Source organism: Cadophora gregata (genome assembly GCF_030347475.1).
Source record: "Cadophora gregata isolate MNR1 chromosome Unknown scaffold_7, whole genome shotgun sequence".
NCBI lineage: Eukaryota > Fungi > Ascomycota > Leotiomycetes > Helotiales > Ploettnerulaceae > Cadophora > Cadophora gregata.
This window is the reverse complement of record NW_026695930.1, coordinates 2,332,088-2,356,033: the sequence shown is the minus strand read 5'-3', so window position 1 is coordinate 2,356,033 and position 23,946 is coordinate 2,332,088. Positions and strand designations below refer to the sequence as shown.

Below are 23,946 nucleotides of genomic sequence, written 5' to 3'. Positions count from 1 at the left end.
ATAAGTGTAATTCTCACTTAATTCACTATAGAAAAGATAGTGTAGTGGGGTAGTGTGGTTCCGGGTCGGAAGATAGTTAGCCCGTTCCGTAGGTCGTATAGGTAGGCGCGATAGCGCGTAACAAATATATTATCTTCTCTCTCTTACTCTTACTACTTGTTTAGTTAGTAGTCTTCTATATCCCTGCTTTCTATACACTTTGATAGCACTACCCTACTCCTATATAATAGCTAAAGAGGTGCAACTTAATCCTATTCTTAATAGAATAGTTCATCTAAAAGTAAAGCTAATTTAAGAGAGTTCTAAGCATTTTATCCCTTTCTATTACCTTAATTTCTAGCTTCAGATAAAGCTACCTCTCTTAATTAGTTCTACTAATCCTTTTACTATATTCTTACTATTTTTTATAGATAAAATACTCTAATAGTTTATTAATTTTACTAATTAAAATATTAAAGAGCCTAATACCTTTAAACCTTACTCTTATACAAATAGCTAGTATAATACTATACTTCCGGAGATTAAGGTTTACCTTAAAGTCTTAATTTATATAAGCTTATATATAGAGAATTAAATAGAGGAGTATTAGTCTATAAACGAATATAGATTATAATATACTATACGGAAATATATATCACGGAATCGCTTTAAAATACTACACCGGAGGTTCTGTTTTTATACCTCTATACCCCTAGGTACGAAATTATAGTCTTTTAGAAGAGTAGAACCACTTAATTCTTACGTTTAACAAGTATCCTTATAGCTTTAGATACCTAGCTAGAACCTTACTATAGATAAGTATATATAACGCTTTACCGGGAGAGCCTTTAAGACTATAACTATATCTTATAAGCTTATACTTATAGGTTATAAGGTATAGGTAGTAGCCTAATTAGGCTACTTTTTATAGTAGACCTAGCACTTTAAAGAAGCCTAGGGGCCAGAAGGTATTCGAGCTCCTATAGCACTTAAAGAACTAAAAACAAATAGAGGTACTAGCCTCTCTAGAAATCGAACTTAGGCTATAGTACTTTATCTTTTAAGTTATCTCTCGCAGGCTAATTATATAGTCTTCCTTAATAACCTCTTTATATTAAATAAGTTAATAAGTTACCTTCGGGAGCTTAGTTTTAGTACTATTAGTATAGTAAGAAGAGATACTAGTATCGTAGAAAGCTTCTTACTTTACAAGTAAATATAAAGAAACTAGGAATCCGAATACCTTATAATACGCTTTTTATAGCTTATAATACCGAGAATACTATAACTTAGGCTTTTTAGAATAATAACACGCTAACTCTTTTTATAATAAACTATATATCAGTAAAAAATTCTGGCGCCGGGTGCACGTGCTACTCGCTATTTTCGCTATTTTCGCCGAATAGTCGCTTTTTACGCTTAAGGCGCCTTAAAATATAAGAGGCCGTCGTACGTCGGCCTTAAATAATAAAAGGCCGCCTTATACGCCCTAGGCGCCTTTTAAAGGACTCACCTTTATATATAAGCTAGACTTAATTAGGAAAGATATAATATTTTTAATCAGAATTAAAAATTAAAAGTTAAGTTTATTTTTAGATTTTAAACTAACTAAAAACAGTTAGACTAGCGTAGATTTTAACTGAGAATTTAAAAAGACCTGCACTTTCTACGCACGTCCTTAAAACTAGTCTCACTAAGCCTTTAACGCTATAAATATCTACGCTAAAAAATCGCTAATAAGCTTATAATTTAATTCGGGTAAATTCTATACAGGGGTAAGCCGCCGCCTTGCTTAATCGGGCGATATAAGCCTAATAATACCCCCTATAAGATATCCTTATTAGTATCCTTAGTATCCTTAGTATCCTTAGTATTCTTAGTATCCTTAGTATTCTTAGTATTAAAGCTTTTAGTAAGCTTACTAATATACCTTATATAATATAAAAAAATCGGACTCACTTTTATTTTATATACTAGTTCTAATTAGACTTATAAGCACCTATAGCGCCTTAGTCGCCTTAGGCGCCTACGTCGTTAATTTAAATTAGTATATATCACTTTAAGAGTCGCTAGCTGTTAAATTAATCGATATGTAACTTAGGCTGAAATAGCGAAAATAGCGCCTACGGCGGCTAGCCGGCGGCTACCTGGAGCCAGATCTTTTTACTAATATAGTAATAGCTTTAGAATAGTTAGCACTCCACGTTATAAGCTAAGTGAAACTTCCTTAAACATACATCAGTAAAAAATTCTGGCGCCGGGTGCACGTGCCACCCGCTATTTTCGCTGTTTTCGCCGAATAGTTACTATTTACACTTAAGGCGCCTTAAAATATAAGAGGCCGTCGTACGTCGGCCTTAAATAATAAAAGGCCGCCTTATACGCCCTAGGCGCCTTTTATAAGACCTACTTTTATATATAAGCTAGATTAAATTAGGAAAGATATAATATTTTTAATTAGAATTAAAAATTAAAAGTTAAGTTTATTTTTAGATTTTAAACTAACTAAAAACAGTTAGACTAGCGTGGATTTTAACCGAGAATTTAAAAAGACCTGCACTTTCTACGTATATCCTTAAAACTAGTCTCGCTAAGCCTTTAACGCTATAAATATCCACGCTAAAAAATCGCTAATAAGCTTATAATTCGATTCGGGTGAATTCTATACAGGGGTAAGTCGCCGCCTTGCCTAATCGGGCGATATAAGCCTAATAATACCTCCTTATAAGGTATACCTTTATAAGTACCTTTAATATCCTTAGGATTAGTATTATTAAGCTTTCTAAGCTTACTAATATATCTTATATAATAAATAAAAAATCGGACCCACTTTTATTTTATACGCTAGTCCTAATTAGGCTTATAAGCACCTATAGCGCCTTAGTCGCCTTAGGCGCCTACGTCGTCAATTTAAATTAGTATATACCGCTTTAAGGGTCGCTAGCTGTCAAATTAATCGATATGCAACTTAGGCTAGAATAGCGAAAATAGCGCCTTTAGCGGCCAGCCGGCGGCTGCCTGGAGCTAGATTTTTTTACTGATGTAATAGTTATTAGAGTATAGTTTAGATAGTAAAACGTTAAGGATTTAGATAAGCCTTAGTTCGTGTAGCTTTATAACTAGTTTATAGGTGCTATAGATATAAGTGATCAACTGAAAGCTTATAATTCTAAGGATAGGCTAATTCGCTAGGAAGAGTAGTAAGCTCTTTAGAATTAGCTATTACAGATAGTTCTAATTAATTACTACCTTATATTAATATATACGAACATTAAAGACTACTAGCGTATTAAGGATAAGGATAAGTAGATAATATAAGTTAAATTCCGGAAAGAAATTATCCGAGTATTACTTTCTTCTGCTAGATCTCCTTTAAGTATAAGGAAAAGGCACTTTTCCTACGGAAATTTAGCGAATCTCTAGTTTTAGCTAAGTGCTATTAGAGATTACGAATAACCTAGTGAGAGAACTATTAAGCTTATTAAGGGGAAAGGTATAAAGAGCCTTAATAACGTGTACCTTTAAGGGAAATATTAGTAAATATTTAAGCTTTTATATAATAAAGTTACGTCTATTAGAGGTATAAATAATGTAATATTTATCTTTATAAAGATAGCCCTTGTTTTAATAGATATTATAGCGTTATAGAGTAGAGTAGAATTAACTGTATCTAACCTTTAAATATAGCTCTCTGATTGGTCAGAACCCTTATCAGGCTAAAATGTGCAAGCGACGGCGGTTGATAGGATAAGAAGCCCGCGAGAATTCTACGTGACACTTACTTTCCTATGACACTTGCTTTCGCCGACTGTAGGCGAGTGCCCGCAGACTTACAGAGGGGAACCGACTATTAAGCCTACCGCATTTCTAAACTACTCCCTTCTGCATACTAAAACATCTCCTATTCGCAGAACTCCTCGATGCTCGCGCTGTGGAACTGTAATGGAAAAGTTAAAATGAAGTGTGATGCTGATCAATTGAAATATATTTAGGACGAACAACCAAGTAACAGAAAAATATCCAAATCCCTGTATAAACTAGAAATTACAACGCGAATGTCCAACCGTAGAACCAATAACCCAGAAACCAGAGGGCTGTATCGATATTCAGATTCCCCGATCCAGTGAAGAGAAATCCAAACTCCCATAAAACACAACCTAGAAATCCATCTTTTGTTTCCTCACTGACTCCCGCTCAAAAGCATACCCTATCAAGACATCAACGTCAAAAACAAACCAAAGCTATCCTACTCGAAGAAAAGGCATCAAACACAACGCACAACATCATACAACTCAAATTGTCACCGCTCCACCACTCTGCGGCAAATCCCTCCACCCCTCCCAATCATTCTCCCAATCCGGCTCCGTGTATCTGTACCCCTCCCCCCTACACACCCGATCAACCTCCTCCCTAATCATCGGATACACATCCCTATACGCCTTCCTCCCCATCCAGCAATCCAGATGCCCATATCCCTGCACAACAACCCTACTATAATCCCTGGTACCAAACATATCCCTCATCGTACTGTAACTCTTGTCCGTGCTCTCAGGCGTGAGCACTTTATTGTCTGCGCCGGAGAAGAAGAGAATGGGGATGTTTTCGAGACGGTGGAGATTGTGAGGGGTGGTGAGAGGGGCAAAGAGTGGGCCGTTTGTGGTTACGTGGCCGTGGTAGCCCATGCGCATGAGAAGGTGGAGGAGAGTCATGTTGACGCCGCCGAAGAAGCGGTTGATTTGGCGGTGGGTGGCTTCGTTTAGGTTGCGGTGGTTCCAAAGGCTGGTAGACTGGTCAGTATGAAAGATGGAAGCAAAAGGAGAATGAGCAGAAGGGGATGTAACATACCGACCAAAAACCAACGAACACCGATGACACGAAACATTATTACAGATCTCTTCCCTCTCATCGGGATAAAACCTCAGTATCTGGTTAACCAACTGCTGGAAATAACTATCATCCGTCGTACTCGAGCACGAGAACCATTTCCCCCCAAGCAAGCCATACAATTTATCGAACGGGATTGGTCCAGCAAGCACTTTCGCCATATTGAGTGTCGACCAGATGGGGTTCATGAGGACCTGCGAAGTCGAGATACCTTTCACCCATGTCGTGGGGATCGTGCCATCGAGGAGACCACTGGAGTAAGCTACTGCACCCATGCAGTGCGAGATGGTGTAGATGGGTGCGTGGCCATGTTTCTTGCGGATCCACTCGAAGCAAGCGCGAATATCAAGCCTAGAGTCATACGTCGTCCAGTCGTTCTCCGCGACCATCAATTGGCAGATACGATGCACAGTGACGAAGACGCGGTAGCCTGCACGTGTGAAGTAATTAACGGCGTTGACTTCGATAGTGGGGAGGGAAAAGATCTTCTCGTCGACCGAGGCGCCCGGGATCATGAAGAGGTTGACTGTTTTGATTTTTGGATTGCGGGGTTCCCAGACGTGGAGGAGTGAGCGGACGCCATCCGAGGCGACGATCTGGATTGTATGGTCTGGTGAAGTGTCGTTGATGTAGCCGGTATATGTCACGGATGGGTATTGCTGCCATGTGAAAGGAGCGAGGAATAGACCCATTGATTGTCGAGCAAAGAATCCCATGAAGCTTGCTGAAGAGCGAAGCTTGGCAAGGAAGCTCTTTCCAGAAGCCTTCAATGTGAAGAGTTCGGAGAAGAAATCCGAAGGTTTGATTTGCATGATTCCACGGCCTAGGACTTGCTTCCTCCCATATGATTCCGAAATAGTGACATACAGCGTCGACGTTGCCTTCCAAAATCGCCATGGTCCGAGTGCAACCGATGAATCGACGATTTTCTGTCCATGGAAATGGAATGCTCGGCCATCTGTCGATGTCATGTCGAAGTCATAGGTGAGATTGCGAGTACCGGGTGCCTCTTGATCGACATTGAACAGGTGGAAGTTTCCTCGCTGAACCATAAATGGACTGCCAGGAAGACCAGCACATGTAAAAGTGCCGGTAAGCATAGCTTTGTGATCTGCTCGATTGACAACTGGACTTTGTTAGCATAACTACCATCGCAATCGTTCGGTGACTTACTCGTGTGCGTATCCCAAGCCTTCACGCTCAAGAAAAACCTCGCCTCCTCACAAAGACCCTTCGCAGTCTTTGCAGCAGTCTCATAATCCTCAATTTTATCACCTTCGATCCCTTCCCCAACATGGATGTATCCAGACATGACTTCAGAGAAACCAAATCCATTGGCCTTCGCCTCTCTCGTGGCTTTGACGAGACTGATAGCCTCTCTGATACCAGTTGTGTCTTTCCGCTGCAGCACCTTCTTTCCCTCGGCATACTGATGTGGCTCAGCAAACAGATCTAGCATGTCATTCTTCGTTTCGAAATCAATCTTGCGCTTGATCCGGAACTTGGCTGCATGCTCAACTGATCTTTCAGCCAGAGCTGTAATTGTAGCAAAGGGATTGACACCGAGAGCAGTTGGGATAACTGCACCATCTGTGACAACCAGACCATGATGCGTTTCTTTACCATCACCCGTGAAGACTTCACCCCAGTGATTGGTTACACCATGCTCGCCAAACTCGGTCTTACTCATACACGCTCCGCCGATTGGATGCACAGTGATTTCCTGCTGACCAAGTGCCGCGTAGAAAGGACTGTTGACATATGTCCCTCCAACGGCTTGAGTAGCTTGCCTGAGGACATCGTTCAGGTATTGGACATGATCGCTTCTTCCTACACCGAGGAACTCGAGTACAGGCTTGTCGTCCTTCAGTGTCAGGATTGCCTGATTCGAGTCGTGGCTCATGACCAAATAAACCTGCGTGCGCTCGATACTGCCTTTCGCGTAATACGGACCTAGGAAACGGCTGCCTTGTTGTGCGATAGAATGCTTCACTTTCTCGAGGAGAGTCTGACCGGTGGGTATTTGGTTGCCAGGCATCATCTCCAACATGGTCTGGAAAAGGGGTGCGAGAGCTTTGGGAATAGCACCTTCTTGGATGACGAAACCGTCAAGAGGATTTTCAACATCGTCTCTGCAGTCGATAATTCCACTGATCGTTGGTCCGACTGGTTTGTATGGGGATGGATATTGACGGCCGATGGCGTTGACTTCAGTGTCGGTGTTGTAGCCGAATGCTAGGATATCACCGTTTCCGCTCATGCCGGTACCGACTTTGTCGCTCATCGATAGGCCAAGTTTCTTACTTCTGAGCAGGATCTCCGTCGTGCCAATGCTTCCAGCTCCCAGGAATACACACTTTCTAGCATGAACCCACATCAGGTCTTCATATAGGCGTTCTTGAAAAGCTCCCCGGCAACTTCCATGCCAGGCAAAAAATACCAGATAGCCCTCTTCTTCCGGATCTGGGTGTTTCTTGATGTATCTCACCTCGCATTCGCAGAACATCTCAGCACCCCAGTTCCAGGCGTCAGCAAGGTAGTTGACAAGGGTACTTGACTTTGATCCATCATTGACTCCAGTAGAATCCATTCCCGTCAAGGCAGAAGGATACATTTCGACGCCAGTGCTATTGGGACCACCTTTGAAACGAGTCGTCTGCGGTACTCTCTTGAACTTGTCGCCCCAGCTGAGAGCCTTAGCTTGTCGCTCAAGCATGGTCAACTTGGGGAGCTCCGGCCAATCTTTCGGGTACTCCTCTGGCTCAAGGACATGTGCTGCTCGGTCGTAGTATTCTCTTAGCGAGTCTGGCTTGCGCAACTCTTTCGGCCAGCATGGCATTTTCATCGTCTTGGAATCAGTTTCCAGGAATACATTTGCGTTCAACAAACTCGTTCCGCCGAGTCCGTTGCCAACGAAAGCATTCTGACCTTTGCCGCAGATAAGATGGTAGAGACCTGTTGGATCCCCGCCTTCAACCATGGCACCTTTGAGGAATCCAGGAGCGAATTCACCCGAGACATGAAGGTTCTTAAACGCGTCTAGGAAGCCGCTAGGATATTCTCCAGGCCATCTTTCCTTCCCCCTCTCGAGCAAACAGACCGATTGCCCCGCTCTAGCCATTCGACTCGCAGCAACACCACCACCATATCCAGAGCCAATCACAATACAATCGTAGCTATTCCTCAGCAACTCGACTGGTCTTGATATTCTTGGGAATCGCTTGGTGTTCGGATCATCGGTGTATGATCTGATTTTTGCGTGGGCTTTGGATTGAGGTCCATTGGGCTCGCTTGTGTGTGGTCCTGGGACATTGATTGGGTGTGACTGTTCCAGCGCGGGCGGAAGCTCACCAATCAATGTATGACCATGGCGAAGTCCATTTGGGACAATCGGCTCGACGAAACCGCTGTCGATGCTTAAGTCTGATGGAAACCCTCGTTGAAGCGGTGGTCTATTCTCCTTATCGTCGATGATTTCGGGGTGCCTCTGGAATCGTACTTCTGATGTCTGCACTCCATTGACGCCATTCGTAGACTTCTTGCCATTCGTTGGTAGGGGAAGATTCTCGAATTCCCAGACATCAGGTTTGGGTGTTGGGAGGTCCTTAGGCATGAACCCCGAGACTCGGTTCAACACTTGGTTGAAGGATGTGATTGGTCCCAAGCTTATCACCGCCGGGTCTTGTGGCATATATATCGACATACAGATCGGGACAGACACGATGAGGAGAGAGGAGAAGCTATGGAATCCTGCTTCCATCTTAACTTCTGCAACGGATGCGGGAAGATTCCCTAGCCACTGGAGGAACAGATCTGATGAGAGGTCGCCAACATTAAAGTCGTCTTTGAGTCGGATCGCAAAAGCCATCCGTGGGACTTCGCCAGGTAGAGTTGATGATGAGTGGAGAAAAGACGGTGTTGGTGAGATGCCAGTGGTACCTGCCCTTTCCGGATGCTGAACTTCGAATGAGGGCTCGCTGTAGCCATTCTCACTACCTTTGTGAACGGCGAGACGGATACTGCGTGGATACTTGGAGTCCTCCTGTGTCAGTGGTATGTAAATGGGTGCCCTCTCATCTCCGTTTTGCTGTGTTATTCGACTTTGGGCTCGGCAGAATATGTTGTGGTACAAATTGCCTATTGAAAATGATGGTAGTTTGCTCAGTTCTCGGAGCTCCTTCGCTAAATCCTTGGTGAAGACATATGACTCAGTATCCTTTGCGTTTACATTGAATGTTCGAGCAGCAATGAGTTCAGTAACTCCATTACCTCGGATGCAGGTTTGAGTTACTGTGTGGGTAGTATCCAGGAGTATCAGAGCATCACTCTGGGCTTTCTCGAGGGCAATTTGGATGTCAGTCCACTCAACAGCGGATTTGTCACTTCTCCTCCCACTGGAATAGTCAGCTCTGAGACCTTTCAGGGGCCATGTAACATACCTATTCCACATCAATCTCTTGTTCTTTGACATCTGTGAAGCACCAGCATAATACACAATTTTCAGATGCTCCTCACTATCACCTCCAAGGCCCACAAACTCCGAGATTTTCTTTGTGACAGCAACATGGGGGTCCTCGCTTGGAATCCTGAACATCTGGACCTCAAAGTGAAAGACATCCTTGAAAACATTGAACACCTTCGATACTTCAATTGGCGCGGGTCTGTTCGAATCTTCCTCTGCCCAGTTAGCCAGCAGTACGTACACCTTGGCGTACCGTGACCTTGTCTCAACAGGGAAGACTGCTCTCGCTGCAGCGTTCAGTCCTTCGCCAAAGGCTTTGAGGCCGATATGTGCTTGCCAGCGATCGAAATCCTCGAAGCTGGGTGACATGCTGCTGGGACTTGAACTGGAGAAGTCATGCTCATCTTCATCGCTGATGATTCCGTCGCTCATCTTATCGGAGTTAGGTGGTGCATTAGCGTTGGCGGGATCTGCGTTCATATTGTGTGATGCGATGAACATTAGAACTTCATCCCAAGGAGGTGGGAATACCAGCCTTATCTGTGCAGAATGTCAGTAATGGAGACGATGCGATCAAAATGACTGTATGAAAAACTTACATCAAGACTGCCTGCAAGAAATTTTTAAAGCGGTGGTTTGTTGTTGGGGGCGGATGTAAGCTCGGCTCTTCTTACTCGGACCAAAGCAAAGTCAAGAACCCAAACTCTCCAGATCCTCCTCGGCTTCCAGCTATATAATACAAGAAATAAGAAAGGGTGCCTGGAGAAGACCTTTTTTACAGCCTCGTCGATTGATTAAAGAGCTCTGCGAATGAAGACACCGAGTTGGATGGTGGATGTGGAGGGTGTGGAGGGGCACAGGGTGGTGCGGGATAAATCTGAATCCAGCGCAGGGGATATTTTGGGAGCTGCACCCGAGGGATAGGGACCGAGGCGGATTGGGACTTACGTTACAAGCTATGACAGCCACAGGGAAACGGTGCAGATGTAATGAACGAATGGAAAGAATGAGAGGCCGTTGACGTGAAATAGAGAGCAGATCAGAGCCAGTGCTGACTACCATCTATCACATGGGATGACACATGCGATTCGAGCACTTCTTGTCCTGGAGCCATGGCTTTGGGCATGTTGACTTGATCAATCAATCAAACGTTCAGTCAATGATCCGCAGAAGACAGGATGATTATGCAGGTGAAGCCGTTAGGGCTGATGGATGAGAAGCTGAATACGCTGAAGTGGGGAGATACCGAGCGCCCAGCCACTCCCGAGTCCATCCTGACGTCCATCCTGACCACTGCTGGGCCCTGGGAGACCTCCCCAAATAGCGGATCGAGGCGGCAGAGACGGGCAGAACAAACGGCTGCCACACCAAAACTCGTGAATTGGCCAATGACAGAACTCAGATCACTGGTGCTGATATCCTTTTGGCCCCTCTTCTGCAGCGATGGAGAGTGGCCGGCGGCAACCTGCTGGCTGAGTTCTCGGCAGGATGATTGCTGACACAGACAATAACCCACTGAGGTGATGTACCAAGTCCTGGGATGCTGGAAATTTTCAGCCGCGATGCAAGCTAGAGGGGCAGCAGGATGAGGGCTTGCGGAGGGAACTTAGGAGAAGGACTCTCTGTACTGCTTCAGCACGGTATTGGAGGATGAGAGACTTCAGCAGCTTCATCCGTCACCGACCCGGGCATCCTGCCATGTGATGACGACAGCGATACTGATGGGGAGAAACAGGGCGAGTCGAGTCGAGTTTCCCGTGTCCTTGTGCTCATGTCTCTCCTCTCCTTTCCCTGTGCTCTCCAATATCACACCGAGACGACAGTAAAGTGCTTCTGCATTTGCTTCTGCGTCCAGTCGGGCGGGAACTAAACGGTAACTCGACGGCAACATGCAGGATTCATCCCCTCCCATTCGCACAGCCTTTCTGTCTGCATGGTTCGTTCTCTCCGTAGCCAGTCTAGAGCATGGCATACATGCGTATTGTAGTTGCTGCAAGCCATCTGAACAGGGACGTTTTGTTGATGATCTTTGAATGGACCATAGTTCGAACTGCGATATTCTATGCCAACGACCGCGAGACTCGAGACGCATCCTCAAGGCACAACACATCTCATCGTCGCCCAGATAGATAATGGCGTACTCGGCTGCGTCACTCCGCACGGGAACCCCATTGGGAAAGGATGAGATGACATGCAGGTGCAAATGCAGATTACTACCCGAGACCTTGCCCTGAGGCTGGGATCTTATCCAACCCATCATTTGAGTTCTCCTTCCTCCTCCTCTTCCTTCTCATGACTCAAAATTTGCGAAAGCAAAATCGAGGACTCGAAGGATCATTGAATGGATCGGCGGATGAAGTCATCGACGTAACAATAAGGATCTGACTGGCGATATACGAGCAACTGCGCCGCTCCTGCTGTTTCTTCGTCTTCAAATAATAGTCAGGTCCTTCTTTCTGCTGTCAGACTCAACCAGGCTGTACCCGGGGCAGCGGGAGTGTCTGAGACCATGTCTCGCCTTCCCACCCCGTCACTCTCTATCGCGGTCATCATATTTCCCGTTTGTTTTGCTGTCAGAACCCAATATTGACGGCACATGGTGTGGTTGTACGAGACTCGGAGAAGCACATGTACTTTCTGCGAGAGAGGTGCGCCATGTCATGTTCGGTACCTTGAGGGAAGGTATCTTTGCTTTGGGTCCGTTCACGTGACTAAATTTCAGTCCTAAATCCTAGGGGATCGAGAAGCGGTAAGACGGAATCAATTCACAACGACGTTTCGATGTTGAATGATAGGACGCAAGTCTGGATCTCGACTTATCGTGTTTCTGGAGACACTACTAGCGGCAGCTAGGCTGCTCCCGAGATCACGTGTGCACATTTCGCCTTGTTGACTTTCGCTTCTCTCCTCGAGTCGTGCACAGAGAACAAGTTGTGTCTTGGGGAGGGAACTGTAAAGAGCTAAATTCGAGATCTTAGTCTGAGACCGAACATATTGGATAGCCAAATCCCCTGTTTGCAATTCAGAATTAGGCTAGCCACAGGGCCTCATGCACTGTCTGTCTACTTGTTCATTTGTAATTTCTTGAATCCTTGGCTGTGTATCTCAGAGATGTTCATACAGAGTCCCTTTGCCAATTTTTCCCGTTGACATGACACACATCGCGTCATTCAATACCAAGACACCAACAATATCTTGCTTCTCTACAGTACTTCATTTTGGCCAATCACTAGTTCCTTTCCTTTCTGCAGAACATGTCCAACTGCTCATCTCACCTCAACACTCCAAGTTGAGGCTCATAACAGCTCGCTCTCCTCACTAAACAAAGGCTACGCCCTCTTGAGATCTGCCATCATCAAACTCAGCACTCGTGTCAAAAGTCGCCCTCTCATCGAAAGTCCACTGGCCCTATAAAATTGTCGAGAATGTATTTCTGCCTGTTGAGCAGGGGCAAAAGGCTCGGATCTCTGATATCTGAGGAGGAAATTTCCGTGAGATTTTCAGGTCTTTAGATCGGTGGATAAGAAGACTGAGACTGTTTCGCCCTTGACGGAATTTCGTGGACCACAGGTGAGTTCCTGCGTTCTGTACCCTGGATTTGAGATGGCGAGCTGGCCGAGGATGGGCAGAATGAGATTTGAGATATAGTGGATGTCAGCAAGTAGGGCAAACATATATCAGAACATACGAGTTGGATGCCAGCAAGGAAAGATATGAGGCCTCTCGCTCTAAATATTCCTTGTCAAGAGCAGTTGTCCTCCTCCACTGGAAATCCCTCATCTAACAATTGACCTTGAGTGGCAATGCGCGCACCGTAGATCTTAGGGCACATGTCGGTCAATTTTCACTTTGGTAGAGGATTGACGTTACCTCCCCAGAATGCTGAAGGACATCTGAAAGGACTTACTGTACTGTTCACTTGATTTTGTATCCTGACACTTCGCCTAAAATAAGGTTATGTCCTGCTTCGGTACCTTCGTTCGCTAAGTCTACTTACTGCTGCGCCCTGACGACAGACAAGCCATAGAAAATTCAGGTACCGATGCTGTCTTCCGTAGCGCATTGTCCTGGCTGATTAAATCATCCAATCCCGATGATCATTACCTCCCGCTGAAGCCCTAAATGGCACTTGTCAACGTGCCGCCCCACTACGGAGGAAACACCGCTGTTTTTACCCCGCAAACCCCGCAGCAGCCAATGTCGTCAGGGCTGTCAGGACGGAAAACAAAAAAGTACAAAAAGGTGAGTCTGGACAGGAAATAGGAAGAAAGTCCGAAGATCAATAGTATATCCTCGTTTTGCTCAGCTTCGCTGCTTCAATATTTGCTACAATGTCGGTTGTTAGTGTTGATCTACTGGCTCTCGCTAGAGACGCAACTTACTTCACAACCCTCTCGGCTACCAATATCACAACACCAGTTATCTCACTCTTGAGCTACCATCCAGACTTTCAGACCGTCCTAGGAGAAAATGCCACAGCTCGCAAAATCGCCGATCTTCCGTGGGAAGCATTCCATGAAGCTGGCATCTATAACAAGAAAGACAACTCACTCTACATAACTTCCAATTACCAGAGCTTGGAGGACAACATCAACATCACAATTGTCTCTCTTGACGACTATTCAATCACCAGCACTCAATTTCCCGATGTATGGGAAGCAAATGGGGGAACATCATATTACCCTCCCGGCGCAGACCAATCGCAAACACCTCCCCAGCAAGTCTACTGCGACGAAGGCGACTTCGAGCACTACTCGCAACTCGTCGCCGTCGACCCCAATACCAACACCTCCACAATTCTGCTCACCAGCTTCATGGGCCGTAATTTCTCCTCCATCAACGACGCGCGACAACATCCTGTGACAGGAGACCTCTGGTTCACCGACGCAGATTATGGATACTACCAAGATTTCCGGCCAGCGCCATCTCAGCCCAAGCAAGTCTACCGATTTGAGCCTCAGACGGGAATCATCCAAGTAGTTGCCGATGGATTCGTTGAGCCCAATGGACTGGAGTTCTCGCCAGATTTGAAGACTCTGTACGTGACCGATACAGGCGCCCAGCAATTTGCGTTCAACGGCACGAGACCAGCAACAATCTATGCGTTTGACATCGATTGTGAGAAGAGGCTCACCAATCGCCGGACCTTCGCATTCTCAGATATTGGGTTTCCGGATGGGATTCATTGCGACACGGAAGGCAATGTTTGGGCCGGTGCTGGGGATGGCGTGCATGTATGGAATCCGGAGGGAATCCTGCTTGGGAAAATATTCATTGGGGAGACGAGTAATAATTTTGCGTTTGCGCCGGGAAAAGTTTTTGTTTTCTCGAATTCGAGGCTTTGGGTTGTGGAGAATGTGAAGGCGCAGGGCAGGGAGGTGTGTAAGGATTTTGGGGTTGGGTGCGAGAAGTACAGATGGGAATGAAGCTAGAGGGAAAGGGCCATGAAGTGTGGTGGAGTGGGGAAAATTATCGCAATGTCAGAAATACAAAATCGGCAATGAGAGGCAGACTCGTAATCATGAATTATTCTTGTGGTAGGGGCCGATAATCCATTTGTGTTTCTCTTGCGGGGTGCTACTTGCGGAAGACCTGCAGAAAAATTTGGCTATTTGGTGTGGTTACTATAGACTTTGTATGGCAGAAAAGGCTGCGTCTTGAGCATTAAGATTGACAAAGGGAACCCTTGGCAAAGTCGTTTCCAACAAGGTCCGGCATTCCACACAATCATATAAACATGGAATCTAAATTGGCATTCTTTTGCATTCTCCATATAACAAACGCTAAACGGACTGCGAGAATTCGAGTATCCTATCAGTTTGATCTTGTTCCGACAAGTTTTGACGCTCCCTCTTACCTTAACCCTTTGAATCTTCACACAAGCAGAACTAGGTATATCTTCTATGTTTATGTACTTTTGTGCCAGATTTAATGTCTGATTTCATTTATTCTTTCCATGGAAATGGACACAGCTATCTGGCTTTCCCCTTAACGATGCCATCCATCTGTGCTACTCCTTCGGATGTGTTTTTCGCTTGATGTACGTTGCACATACTGGCATCGAAGAATCGTACGCTGACTTGGTTTACAATATTTAGACACTGTTACATCCCATGTTTCATATTTTCGTGATTCTTGAGAAGAGTGGTATAACTTTCGCATATGTTCGGGCTCCGGGAGAGTTACACCACATCTACGAGACCTATATATCATAGCACGATGCTCCTGGAAGCAGAGGCTCAATTCTTCTACAATTGACATTCGCGAAACCCGTTCTTGGACAATTACAAAAACTTGAAGACTAAAACCGCCAAATATTACCGCCACAATGCAGATCTCAGTCGCAGCGCTCTCACTCATGCTGGGCTCGGTCCTTGCTTTGCCTCGCGCGTTTCCATTTCATGGCATGACCAGCGAATGGCAAACTGGTCAGTTCTCCCGTGATCTTCTCTAACCAATGAAGGCTCTGAACTAATAGTTTCATCAGGAGCCTGTGGATGTCCACCAGGCACAGTGTGCATCCCCCTTCCACCACCGCTCTTTTACAAGTGCGCTCCCCAAAATATGGTCTCGATGATCTTGGAGCTTGATGAGTAATCTCAGACTTGAATACGGCAAGTCATCCAAAGATTGCTGCTATGCAGTTTAGTTTTGTTGTTCCTGAGCTTATCCCAAGTATAGGAAGCTGTGCGCTGCTCGCTTCATGTGCAGAGCATCATGCAATGCATGCGGTGTACAAGAAATCTTTTCCAGTACGGGGTACTTCTATTGTACTTCAACACTGTCATTACCAACTTTATGGGACTTTGGATTCTAGTAATTGCGAGAACAACACCTCAATTCAACATTGATCAATGTTTGCCTCATCATATTCAGTGACTGCAGTGACCACAAAACTACTCGATGGATCTTTTCATTCCAGATTTTATGTTGCCGAAGGTGCTGTGTCTCGGGTACCTATTAATGAGCCTCCTGGTCCTAGAGTATGTTCCAGCTATACAGCTCCGGTCTGTATTCAGTCTCGTCGTGTGTTCAGGAAGGCTGCCGATTCTAAGCAGCACCCCACTCCTACGGCACTACAGTAACCGTTGATTTGAAAATTAAAGAACTCAAAAACGACATTCAAGTAGCGCGTAAAATTAACTTCTAGCTTTTTCTCTCATGAAATATTGATGTTCTGCAATGACAACGGTGTCACAATGGGTGTTAATTGCGGTTTATCAATTGCGAGAAATAAGCTGCGTCCCGTCCAGCCAGTTTCACGGCCACAGGCTCATGATTCATCTGACAAATGTAGTACGAATGCGTAGCACCCAACTCTGCGAATAATTCATTTCAAGAGACATCTTATTGTCAATTCGCCGGACTTTTATTTTCCCATTTTAGTGATCTCAGTTCACCTCGATTCGTGATTGTAGCAACGAGGTTCAGCTGAGGACGGCGGTCAGCTGCAATGTCACGGGGAGCCCTACTGTAACACATCGCTTCCTCCCCACCTCGTCTTGGTGACCGTAGCAATACGTGAGATGGTTCTTCACGACCAGACGTCACATATACTCTTTTCTGTGCCTTTCAAATGGAATTCGGCAGTATATACCAGCCTCTCGACCCGACTCGGAATGAGATCAGGCTCCTCCATATTCTCCCAAAACATCTCTTCTCCAATCGACCACACGATATCTCCTGCACCATCAGGTCCATCAGTCTCAAGGACGCGGCCGGCAAATATGAGTCTCTATCATACGCTTGGGGAACAGAAGTTTCGCAATCTCCAATATACCTCTGCATCAACGGATCGGAGATTCCTGTGGCTGTTCAAGAGAACTTGTACCAAGCGCTGGTGCATCTTCGCGATAGGCACCAAGAAAGATCAGGTGGGGCTTTTGTGTTATGGGTTGATGCATTGTGCATTAATCAAAGCGATGAAGTTGAAAAATCACATCAAGTGAAGCACATGAGAACTGTCTACGAAAATGCTTCAGCTGTCTGCGTTTGGCTGGGCGTGGCTGCTGACGGCAGCGATCGATTGATCCGGACATTGAAAAGAGTCTGTGACATGGCGATGGAACTTGAGCGTGAAGTGCCAGGATCATGGGTCAATGTGATGCCAAAAATTGCTACCAGTATTGACGAAGAGGCGACATTTCCTCTCACCAACATGATCGCATTCCTTTCTCGGCCTTGGTGGTCCAGAATATGGGTTGTTCAGGAGATCGCGGCTGCAAAAACTGTCCATTTTTACTGTGGTCATCGGCGCACAACAGATCTCGAAATGTACATGTCTATCGCATGTTTTATTTCAATGCTAGATACATGCTCTACGAAACCGCATTCGACACGGACCGATTATGAGTGTCGAGCTGCCTCGATACAGGATTTCTCTATACGCACGTCGCTTGTCAACGAGCTACCTTTCAATAGAGACGGATCGGATTCAGAATTTCCACTCTTGATAGAACGTCTGAGACAGTGGTATATGACGGATCCTTCCAGGAGTATGGTTATGAAAGCTACCGATCCACGAGACTTTGTCTTCTCCCTCCTTGGAATATGTCAGGATGCGGAAGAGCTTGAGCTTCAACCAGATTACACAAAATTTCGCGAAGAGGTTTTTGTCGACACGGCAACAGCAATTTTGCTGTCTGGGGATATGGGGATTCTGTCCTTGGCACAAGGTTTCCAAAAAGTTCCGGTTTACCGTCATGGGTTCCCGACTGGGGCTCGTTTATTAATTATACTTTGCAGAACGGACCATGGTGTATAAGTGATGGTGTCTCGGATTTCTTCGACGACATAGGGAAGGATCTGAAACCTTACAATGCCTCGGCTGGAATGAAGCAGAACATCCAGGTCGCCCGCCTCTCGGATCAACAGCCGCACCTGAAGCTTGCAGTGATTGAACTGGACTATGTGGCTGAAGTTATTGGCTCGCCTCCACGGTCTACTTCAGCACGTGCGCATATCTTTCGATATTGGGACAGCATATTCTCCGTAGCTCAAGATAAGGGTAATACAAAGAAGATATACGAGGATCTTGAAGATACGGTCTTTCGTCTCTTAACCTTAGATCGAGAGCGAATTGATAGACAGGGACTGTGGACAATATGTAAGGCACGAGATGGGTCATCCAAAAATGCTAGGAAAGCATATACCTTATGGACTAAACAGTATTCTGGAGACATTTCAGAGATTTCTGAGGAGTTCTTGCAAAAGTTAATGACGGACGAGTTAGTCGATCTCTTTTACGTTACTTCGAGCACAGTCACTGCAGGAATGAAAGCGTTTGTGACGGAAAGAGGATGGATTGGGATGGGTCCAGAGAGAATGATGCCAGGAGATGTCGTAATTATCGTTGCAGGAGCAGACGTACCTCTCATTCTGAGGGTTGATGATCGAGAAACTCGTAGACTTGTTGGGGAAGCTTACGTTCAAGGGATTATGGATGGAGAAGCTGTCGAGATGGGACTTCCTGTTGTTGATGTTGATATTTACTGAGTTGGAGGACCAGAAAGCGACAATTCAGAACATATAACACGCCCATATGAGCGATGTGTTTTTCTCCATGGTATCTGTCAAGATCAACAAACAAAGCGATCCTCAGTATACGGTCAAATTATTCATTTCAAGGCTCGATATTTCATCGACTGTTTACATAAGAGCCTGTGGGCTCGGCTAAGTGTTCCTGCTCCCCCTTGAAAGCTTATCTCTTATCCGCTAGACTGCCGAGATTACAGTAAGTTGACGACCAAATCTGCTTGCTGACAGCCCTGCGGCGTGGCTTTCTACATAAAACCACCACATTATGGCCGCCCTCGACTTGGGCGCCTGGACTATCGCGAGCATTGTTGTTGGGTTTCTGGCTATACTTCCATCCATCATGGGTTTATTCGGCAAGAACAAGTTCGATGTCAATGGCAAGGTGCGGCGCAAACCTCTTCACTTCTCCACAGCCTCGCTGACTGTCAACAGACCGTCCTCCTTACCGGCGCCTCCGAGGGCATGGGCAGGAGTGCTGCCATTCAGCTTGCGCAGAAGGGGGCAAATGTTATTATTGTAGCACGGAATGTTGCCAAACTGGAGGAGGCACTCGCTCAGGTCAAGGTAGGGTTCTGGCCATTAATTCAAATGTCCGAAGCTCATCTCTTTCTCCCTCCCAGGCCGCTGCCTTAAACCCTTCCTCCCAACGATTCCAGTACATCAGCGCAGACGTAGCAGACGATTCAAGTGAACGGGTGATCTCAGAGGCAATCGCATGGAACAATGGCCAGGCACCAGACATCGTATGGTGTGTCGCCGGATCCTCCCACCCCAGCATTTTCCTCGAAACCTCAAGAGCGATCAAAAGGCAGCAGATGGATATCAACTACTGGTCCTGCGCGGACATGGCACAAGCAATATTGAGCAAATGGCTGGCACCAGGCGCTATGGGCAAGGGTGGGCCAAAACATCTGATCTTCACGAGCTCTGTTGCGGCGTTCTATCCCATTGCTGGCTACGCATCATATGCACCTGCGAAGGCTGCAATCAGATGTCTGGGTGACTCTTTGGCTCAGGAAATATTGCTGTACGGCGGCGACGTCAAGATCCATACCGTGTTCCCTGGCACGATCAACAGTCCGGGACTGATCAACGAGAATAAGACGAAGCCGGGCATCACATTCCAACTTGAGGAGGGGGATCCAGGTCTGACTCCTGATGACATGGCCGCAGGAGCTATCAAGGGCTTGGAAAGGGGAGAGCACGTGATCGTTGTTGGGATCCTAGGGCAGATAATGCGTGCTGCGTGCTGGGGTTGCTCGCCGAGGAACAATTGGCTTTGGGACACATTCTTGTCGTGGATCATTGCGATTGTTTGGTTCTTTGTGCCCATAGATATGGATGGAAAGGTTCGGGCGTATGGGAAGAAGCACGGTCATCCAAGTACGTATCCAAAGATGAACTAGAACGCAGGTGGTCGAAGATGAGAAAACGCTTAATGCTGTGGACAATACCCTAATACACAATCGTCACACAATAAATCATACTAGAATCATTTTTTTCTCTCACTCGAAGCCAGAGTGTACTGGTAGATTTTTCAGACATATTATTATTTATGTTTCTAGGTCTATTGATGGTCAATCACTCCAAACCAGCGAAGCACGAGCTGCCGCTGATAATACAATGGCCATCCACAGGCTTTGAAATGCCACATGCTTCATTTTCAGAACTCGCATGACGACCTCTGATCCGATCCAAGCATCTCCAGCTTCTGACTTCTCCCCCTCTCCCAAGTTCATAGCTCTCGGATCATTACCCCAAGAATCATCCAATAGCGTGAGAAGTGACCAAACTACAATCCCGGGCGACATGAGAAAGTACCAAACAAGTGAAGGTACAAGCCACATAACATCCGACAGGGTAGCCTGATCCTGGCTGACTTGCACTAGGTAGATAACCTGGAGCGCGATCGAGCAGAAGGTATCAAGCAGAATCATGCTGTTGAACTTGGGGATGACGCCTCCGAAACCAAGTGCGAAGGATGTGATGTACCAGAATGTAAGGAGTGGTACGATTCGAGCTTTGAGGATGCTGTAGACGTGCCAGGGGGACAGCTGGTTGATCATCCAGGGGTACCAAAGTGTTTCGATCATGGTTCCTCGGGACCATCGAACCTAAAGGTCACGGACGTCAGTTCCTACTCTACCGGAAGAATATCTGCCACAAGCGAAACAGAGCTGTGCCGACCCACCTGTTGCTTCACCCACCCGTCGAAGGTATTAGGTGTATCGGTATGCACAATAGCACCAGGAGCATAATGGACTGCGAAACCAGCCCACAAGATCCTAGTCGTCAAATGGCGATCCTCATTCACGACCTACACCTGTCAGTCTCTTTCACCCTGGTCCAAGCAGACTCACCTACCGTCCTATGCCCGAAAACCGTCTGACAAAACCACGGAACCAGAACCGATTTGAGTACCGAGACTCGAAAGCCAGCACAAGGACCTGGCTGGCATTCCGTCGCTCCAAATATAGCGCCTTGTGCTTTTGGAATCTCTTGCTCGAACCAGTAGTGCGAAGCTGTCATACGTGTGAGAAATGATGGTCGAGGGTGCGAAAATCGTAAGTGGCCGGATACACCGCCTGTATTGGGGTTACTGTCCAGGGAGTCGATAATTTTGGTGAGAGCATCGGGGACTATGATGGAGTCTGAATCCGTACTGAATATATATGGGATGTTTAGTTTTTCAGATATAACGGCAGCGAAGCTCAGGGATGTGAATAGGATATCCTTTTTGGATTGGTGGGGTTGGACGATACAGACGGCTTGGATATCTTTGATGGATTGTGGGAATATCGCTTCTTCAAGGTGACCATAAATGAAAGTGGATAAATGATCCATAATGAGATTGTTGTTTGCTTCATTCTCTATATCGCTTGAGTTTGTAGAGAGCATATATCGATCAAGTGATTTCGAGAGCTGCTCTTTGAGGCGGATCACGACACCGGTAGGGAACATCTATACGTGGAGAGTGTTTAGCGAAGTTGCTGTTGTCTTGGAGAAAGAAGGGTGGGAGTTGGGACTTACGTCTAGGAAAACATTGACCATTTCCTCGTCCTCTTTCGTGTCGCCATCTATTCCTGCCACTACTGGGCCGTATCGAGGGTCTGCCGCCAAGCTCTGAAGACATCTGCGATACAGGTCTTCATCTTCTCGCCATCCAACAACAACGGTTGTGATTTGTTGACTTTGTGTGAAACTCGATTGGACTAGACGATGTTCTGTGTTGTCGTCCACGCTAGATAACCGAGCGACATTCCCTTCTTCACTCTCCCAAGTCGCGAGCGCAGCTGTCTTCTCATCCTCACTCCCAGTTTCCGTGTGTGTTTTTGGCCTTCGGAATTTGGCGCGAATCTTGGTAAAGCCATGCGTATATGCAAAAGAAATCAGAAGCTTGACGATAAGATCGAGGGTCAAAGTGAGTTGGCCGAAATGCAGTGTCGCGAAAGTGGTGGCAAGAATCCCAAATGTGCCACCAATCGTCAGGAATGAACGAGAGGAGCGGACGACAGCTGGTCCCCAAAGCATATCTTCCACACTTATTCTTTGTTTGTTTATGCAAAGCAAGGAACGAGAAACGAATGTGTTGTGATGCAATAAGATGACTGCAAAGGTTCAATGAGATATATAGACGACATGGCATGGAATATACTCTGGTTGAGATGCTAGGTTTCCCGGAAATTGGACGAAGACGGTACCTCCCTTGTACCCCTATCCACTTCGCTTCTGGGTGGCTTCGACATATCACGGTGGTGATTCCCAGGGTCCTACTAGACGTCGAAGTGCGACGCAAGCTGAAAGGGTTGCGAAGCTTGTTTCCAACGCTACTTGTTCAACAGGGTTCGGATGAGACTTCTTGAACTGGGATTAGTTGATTCTATTGTGTGTCTCTAACTCACACCTCAATTTTCGAAATCTCAGCCATAGTTTCAACCAAGTTCGCGTCCGATCCGAATTGAGGTCAAGGTACCGGCAAATCGGACGGTGAAGCGAAGTGACAAGTGCGATTAAGTCCTGAGAGGTGACTCTCAAAGTTTTTACGAAGTTCTGCTGCTTTTCCGAAATTGAAATACGCCCCCGTATCACTCGATGCTGGAACGTAAAATAGTTTTACAGACCTGTGCTAGCACCGAACTAACAAAAGGACCGTATGAGAGGGGGGTTCTCTGGACACTGGGACCCTGGAACAGCTGAAAACAAAACCATAGATAGGTTCATTCCATATGCAAGCAGAAAACTATTCTACACAGAGCCATGTTACAGCGAGCGTTACCTCTTTGCCTCAAGCCAAACTGATGAATTGACGTTCCAACCAAATTTAGGGGTCCACATACAAGATATTCACTACCAGGACCAGGCTGTGCAGTAAGCTCCTGCTACTATGATACATTCAAGGGATTCCTTGTAACTGACCCCGAGTTCTAGATTTTTCCGGAGAGCTGTTCCGGAGATCGTTTTCCTGAATTGGTGCATAGTCGTCTAGGTTCCCCACCCTATCCATGGGGTATCTCATTATCGTTTGCCGCGATCTTCGAGCAATCGAGAGCGTTAAAAAGAAACTCTGGTACCGTTGGTCACTCCCCAATAGTCAGCCCATCCTCTTCGCGATATGTGATCTTGTATGGGCCATTGCAAATTGTCCAAGACTGAATTGTTTCTGGCACAGGTCCTGGGGAAGCGGGAGTGGGATTAAGCATGACATCGCAAGACAAAATGGGGGTTTAAGGTTGACCCCATTGTGGAGCTGCGACACGTCTGAAGAGATGCGCTAGAACCATCTATGAGATTGTCTTTCCCAGAACTTTGCCGTTATTGGCGACTTGATACCCAAGCTTGAACTTAAATTAAAGTTTCGAGGGTTTCGCGAAACGACGATTGCCAGAAGCAAAAGTAATGATTACAATTTCGCAAGAAATAAGAGCGTCTCACGGGTCCTTCCAGACATAAGGTTTTCCCTGATGTTTCAGTGCTACGAACGATCAATAAGATGCTGACAACAACCGTATCAGGGTTCGGGACTTCCGACACACCTCGCCCGCTCCCAACACAACGGACTTTTGTCGTTACTATCATTTATCAAT

The 23,946-nt window shown here is 46.1% G+C and overlaps 6 protein-coding genes across 6 annotated transcripts; 4 read left to right on the top strand and 2 right to left on the bottom strand.

Annotated features, from left to right (window-relative positions):
* Positions 1-3,823: 3,823 nt before the first annotated feature.
* On the bottom strand, positions 3,824-15,080 carry ONS95_013542 (uncharacterized protein). The gene is made up of 5 exons (XM_058507194.1): positions 13,323-15,080; positions 9,925-13,269; positions 9,303-9,865; positions 6,037-9,257; positions 3,824-5,989 (listed from the first exon to the last, which is right to left on the bottom strand). Exons 3-5 carry the CDS (start codon positions 9,824-9,826, stop codon positions 4,272-4,274), a joined length of 5,463 nt encoding a protein of 1,820 aa, XP_058357924.1. The 5' UTR covers positions 9,827-9,865; positions 9,925-13,269; positions 13,323-15,080; the 3' UTR covers positions 3,824-4,271.
* Positions 13,657-14,751, top strand: ONS95_013541 (uncharacterized protein; the record flags this gene model as incomplete). Its single annotated transcript, XM_058507193.1, has 1 exon — positions 13,657-14,751. One exon carries the CDS (start codon positions 13,657-13,659, stop codon positions 14,749-14,751), a length of 1,095 nt encoding a protein of 364 aa, XP_058357925.1.
* A 1,821-nt stretch (positions 15,081-16,901) lies between the features above and the next one.
* On the top strand, positions 16,902-18,089 carry ONS95_013540 (uncharacterized protein; the record flags this gene model as incomplete). Its single annotated transcript, XM_058507192.1, has 1 exon — positions 16,902-18,089. One exon carries the CDS (start codon positions 16,902-16,904, stop codon positions 18,087-18,089), a length of 1,188 nt encoding a protein of 395 aa, XP_058357923.1.
* A 68-nt stretch (positions 18,090-18,157) lies between these two features.
* ONS95_013539 (uncharacterized protein) lies at positions 18,158-18,820 on the top strand (the record flags this gene model as incomplete). Its single annotated transcript, XM_058507191.1, has 1 exon — positions 18,158-18,820. The coding sequence occupies one exon, from the start codon at positions 18,158-18,160 to the stop codon at positions 18,818-18,820; it is 663 nt and encodes a 220-aa protein (XP_058357922.1).
* Positions 18,821-19,127: 307 nt separating this feature from the next.
* TSC10 (3-dehydrosphinganine reductase) lies at positions 19,128-20,268 on the top strand (the record flags this gene model as incomplete). The annotated part of the gene is made up of 3 exons (XM_058507190.1): positions 19,128-19,244; positions 19,295-19,426; positions 19,483-20,268. The coding sequence occupies 3 exons, from the start codon at positions 19,128-19,130 to the stop codon at positions 20,266-20,268; spliced, it is 1,035 nt and encodes a 344-aa protein (XP_058357921.1).
* Positions 20,269-20,439: 171 nt separating this feature from the next.
* ONS95_013537 (uncharacterized protein) lies at positions 20,440-22,393 on the bottom strand (the record flags this gene model as incomplete). The annotated part of the gene is made up of 4 exons (XM_058507189.1): positions 20,440-20,976; positions 21,054-21,179; positions 21,227-21,823; positions 21,893-22,393. The coding sequence occupies 4 exons, from the start codon at positions 22,391-22,393 to the stop codon at positions 20,440-20,442; spliced, it is 1,761 nt and encodes a 586-aa protein (XP_058357920.1).
* Between the last annotated feature and the right edge of the window lie 1,553 nt (positions 22,394-23,946).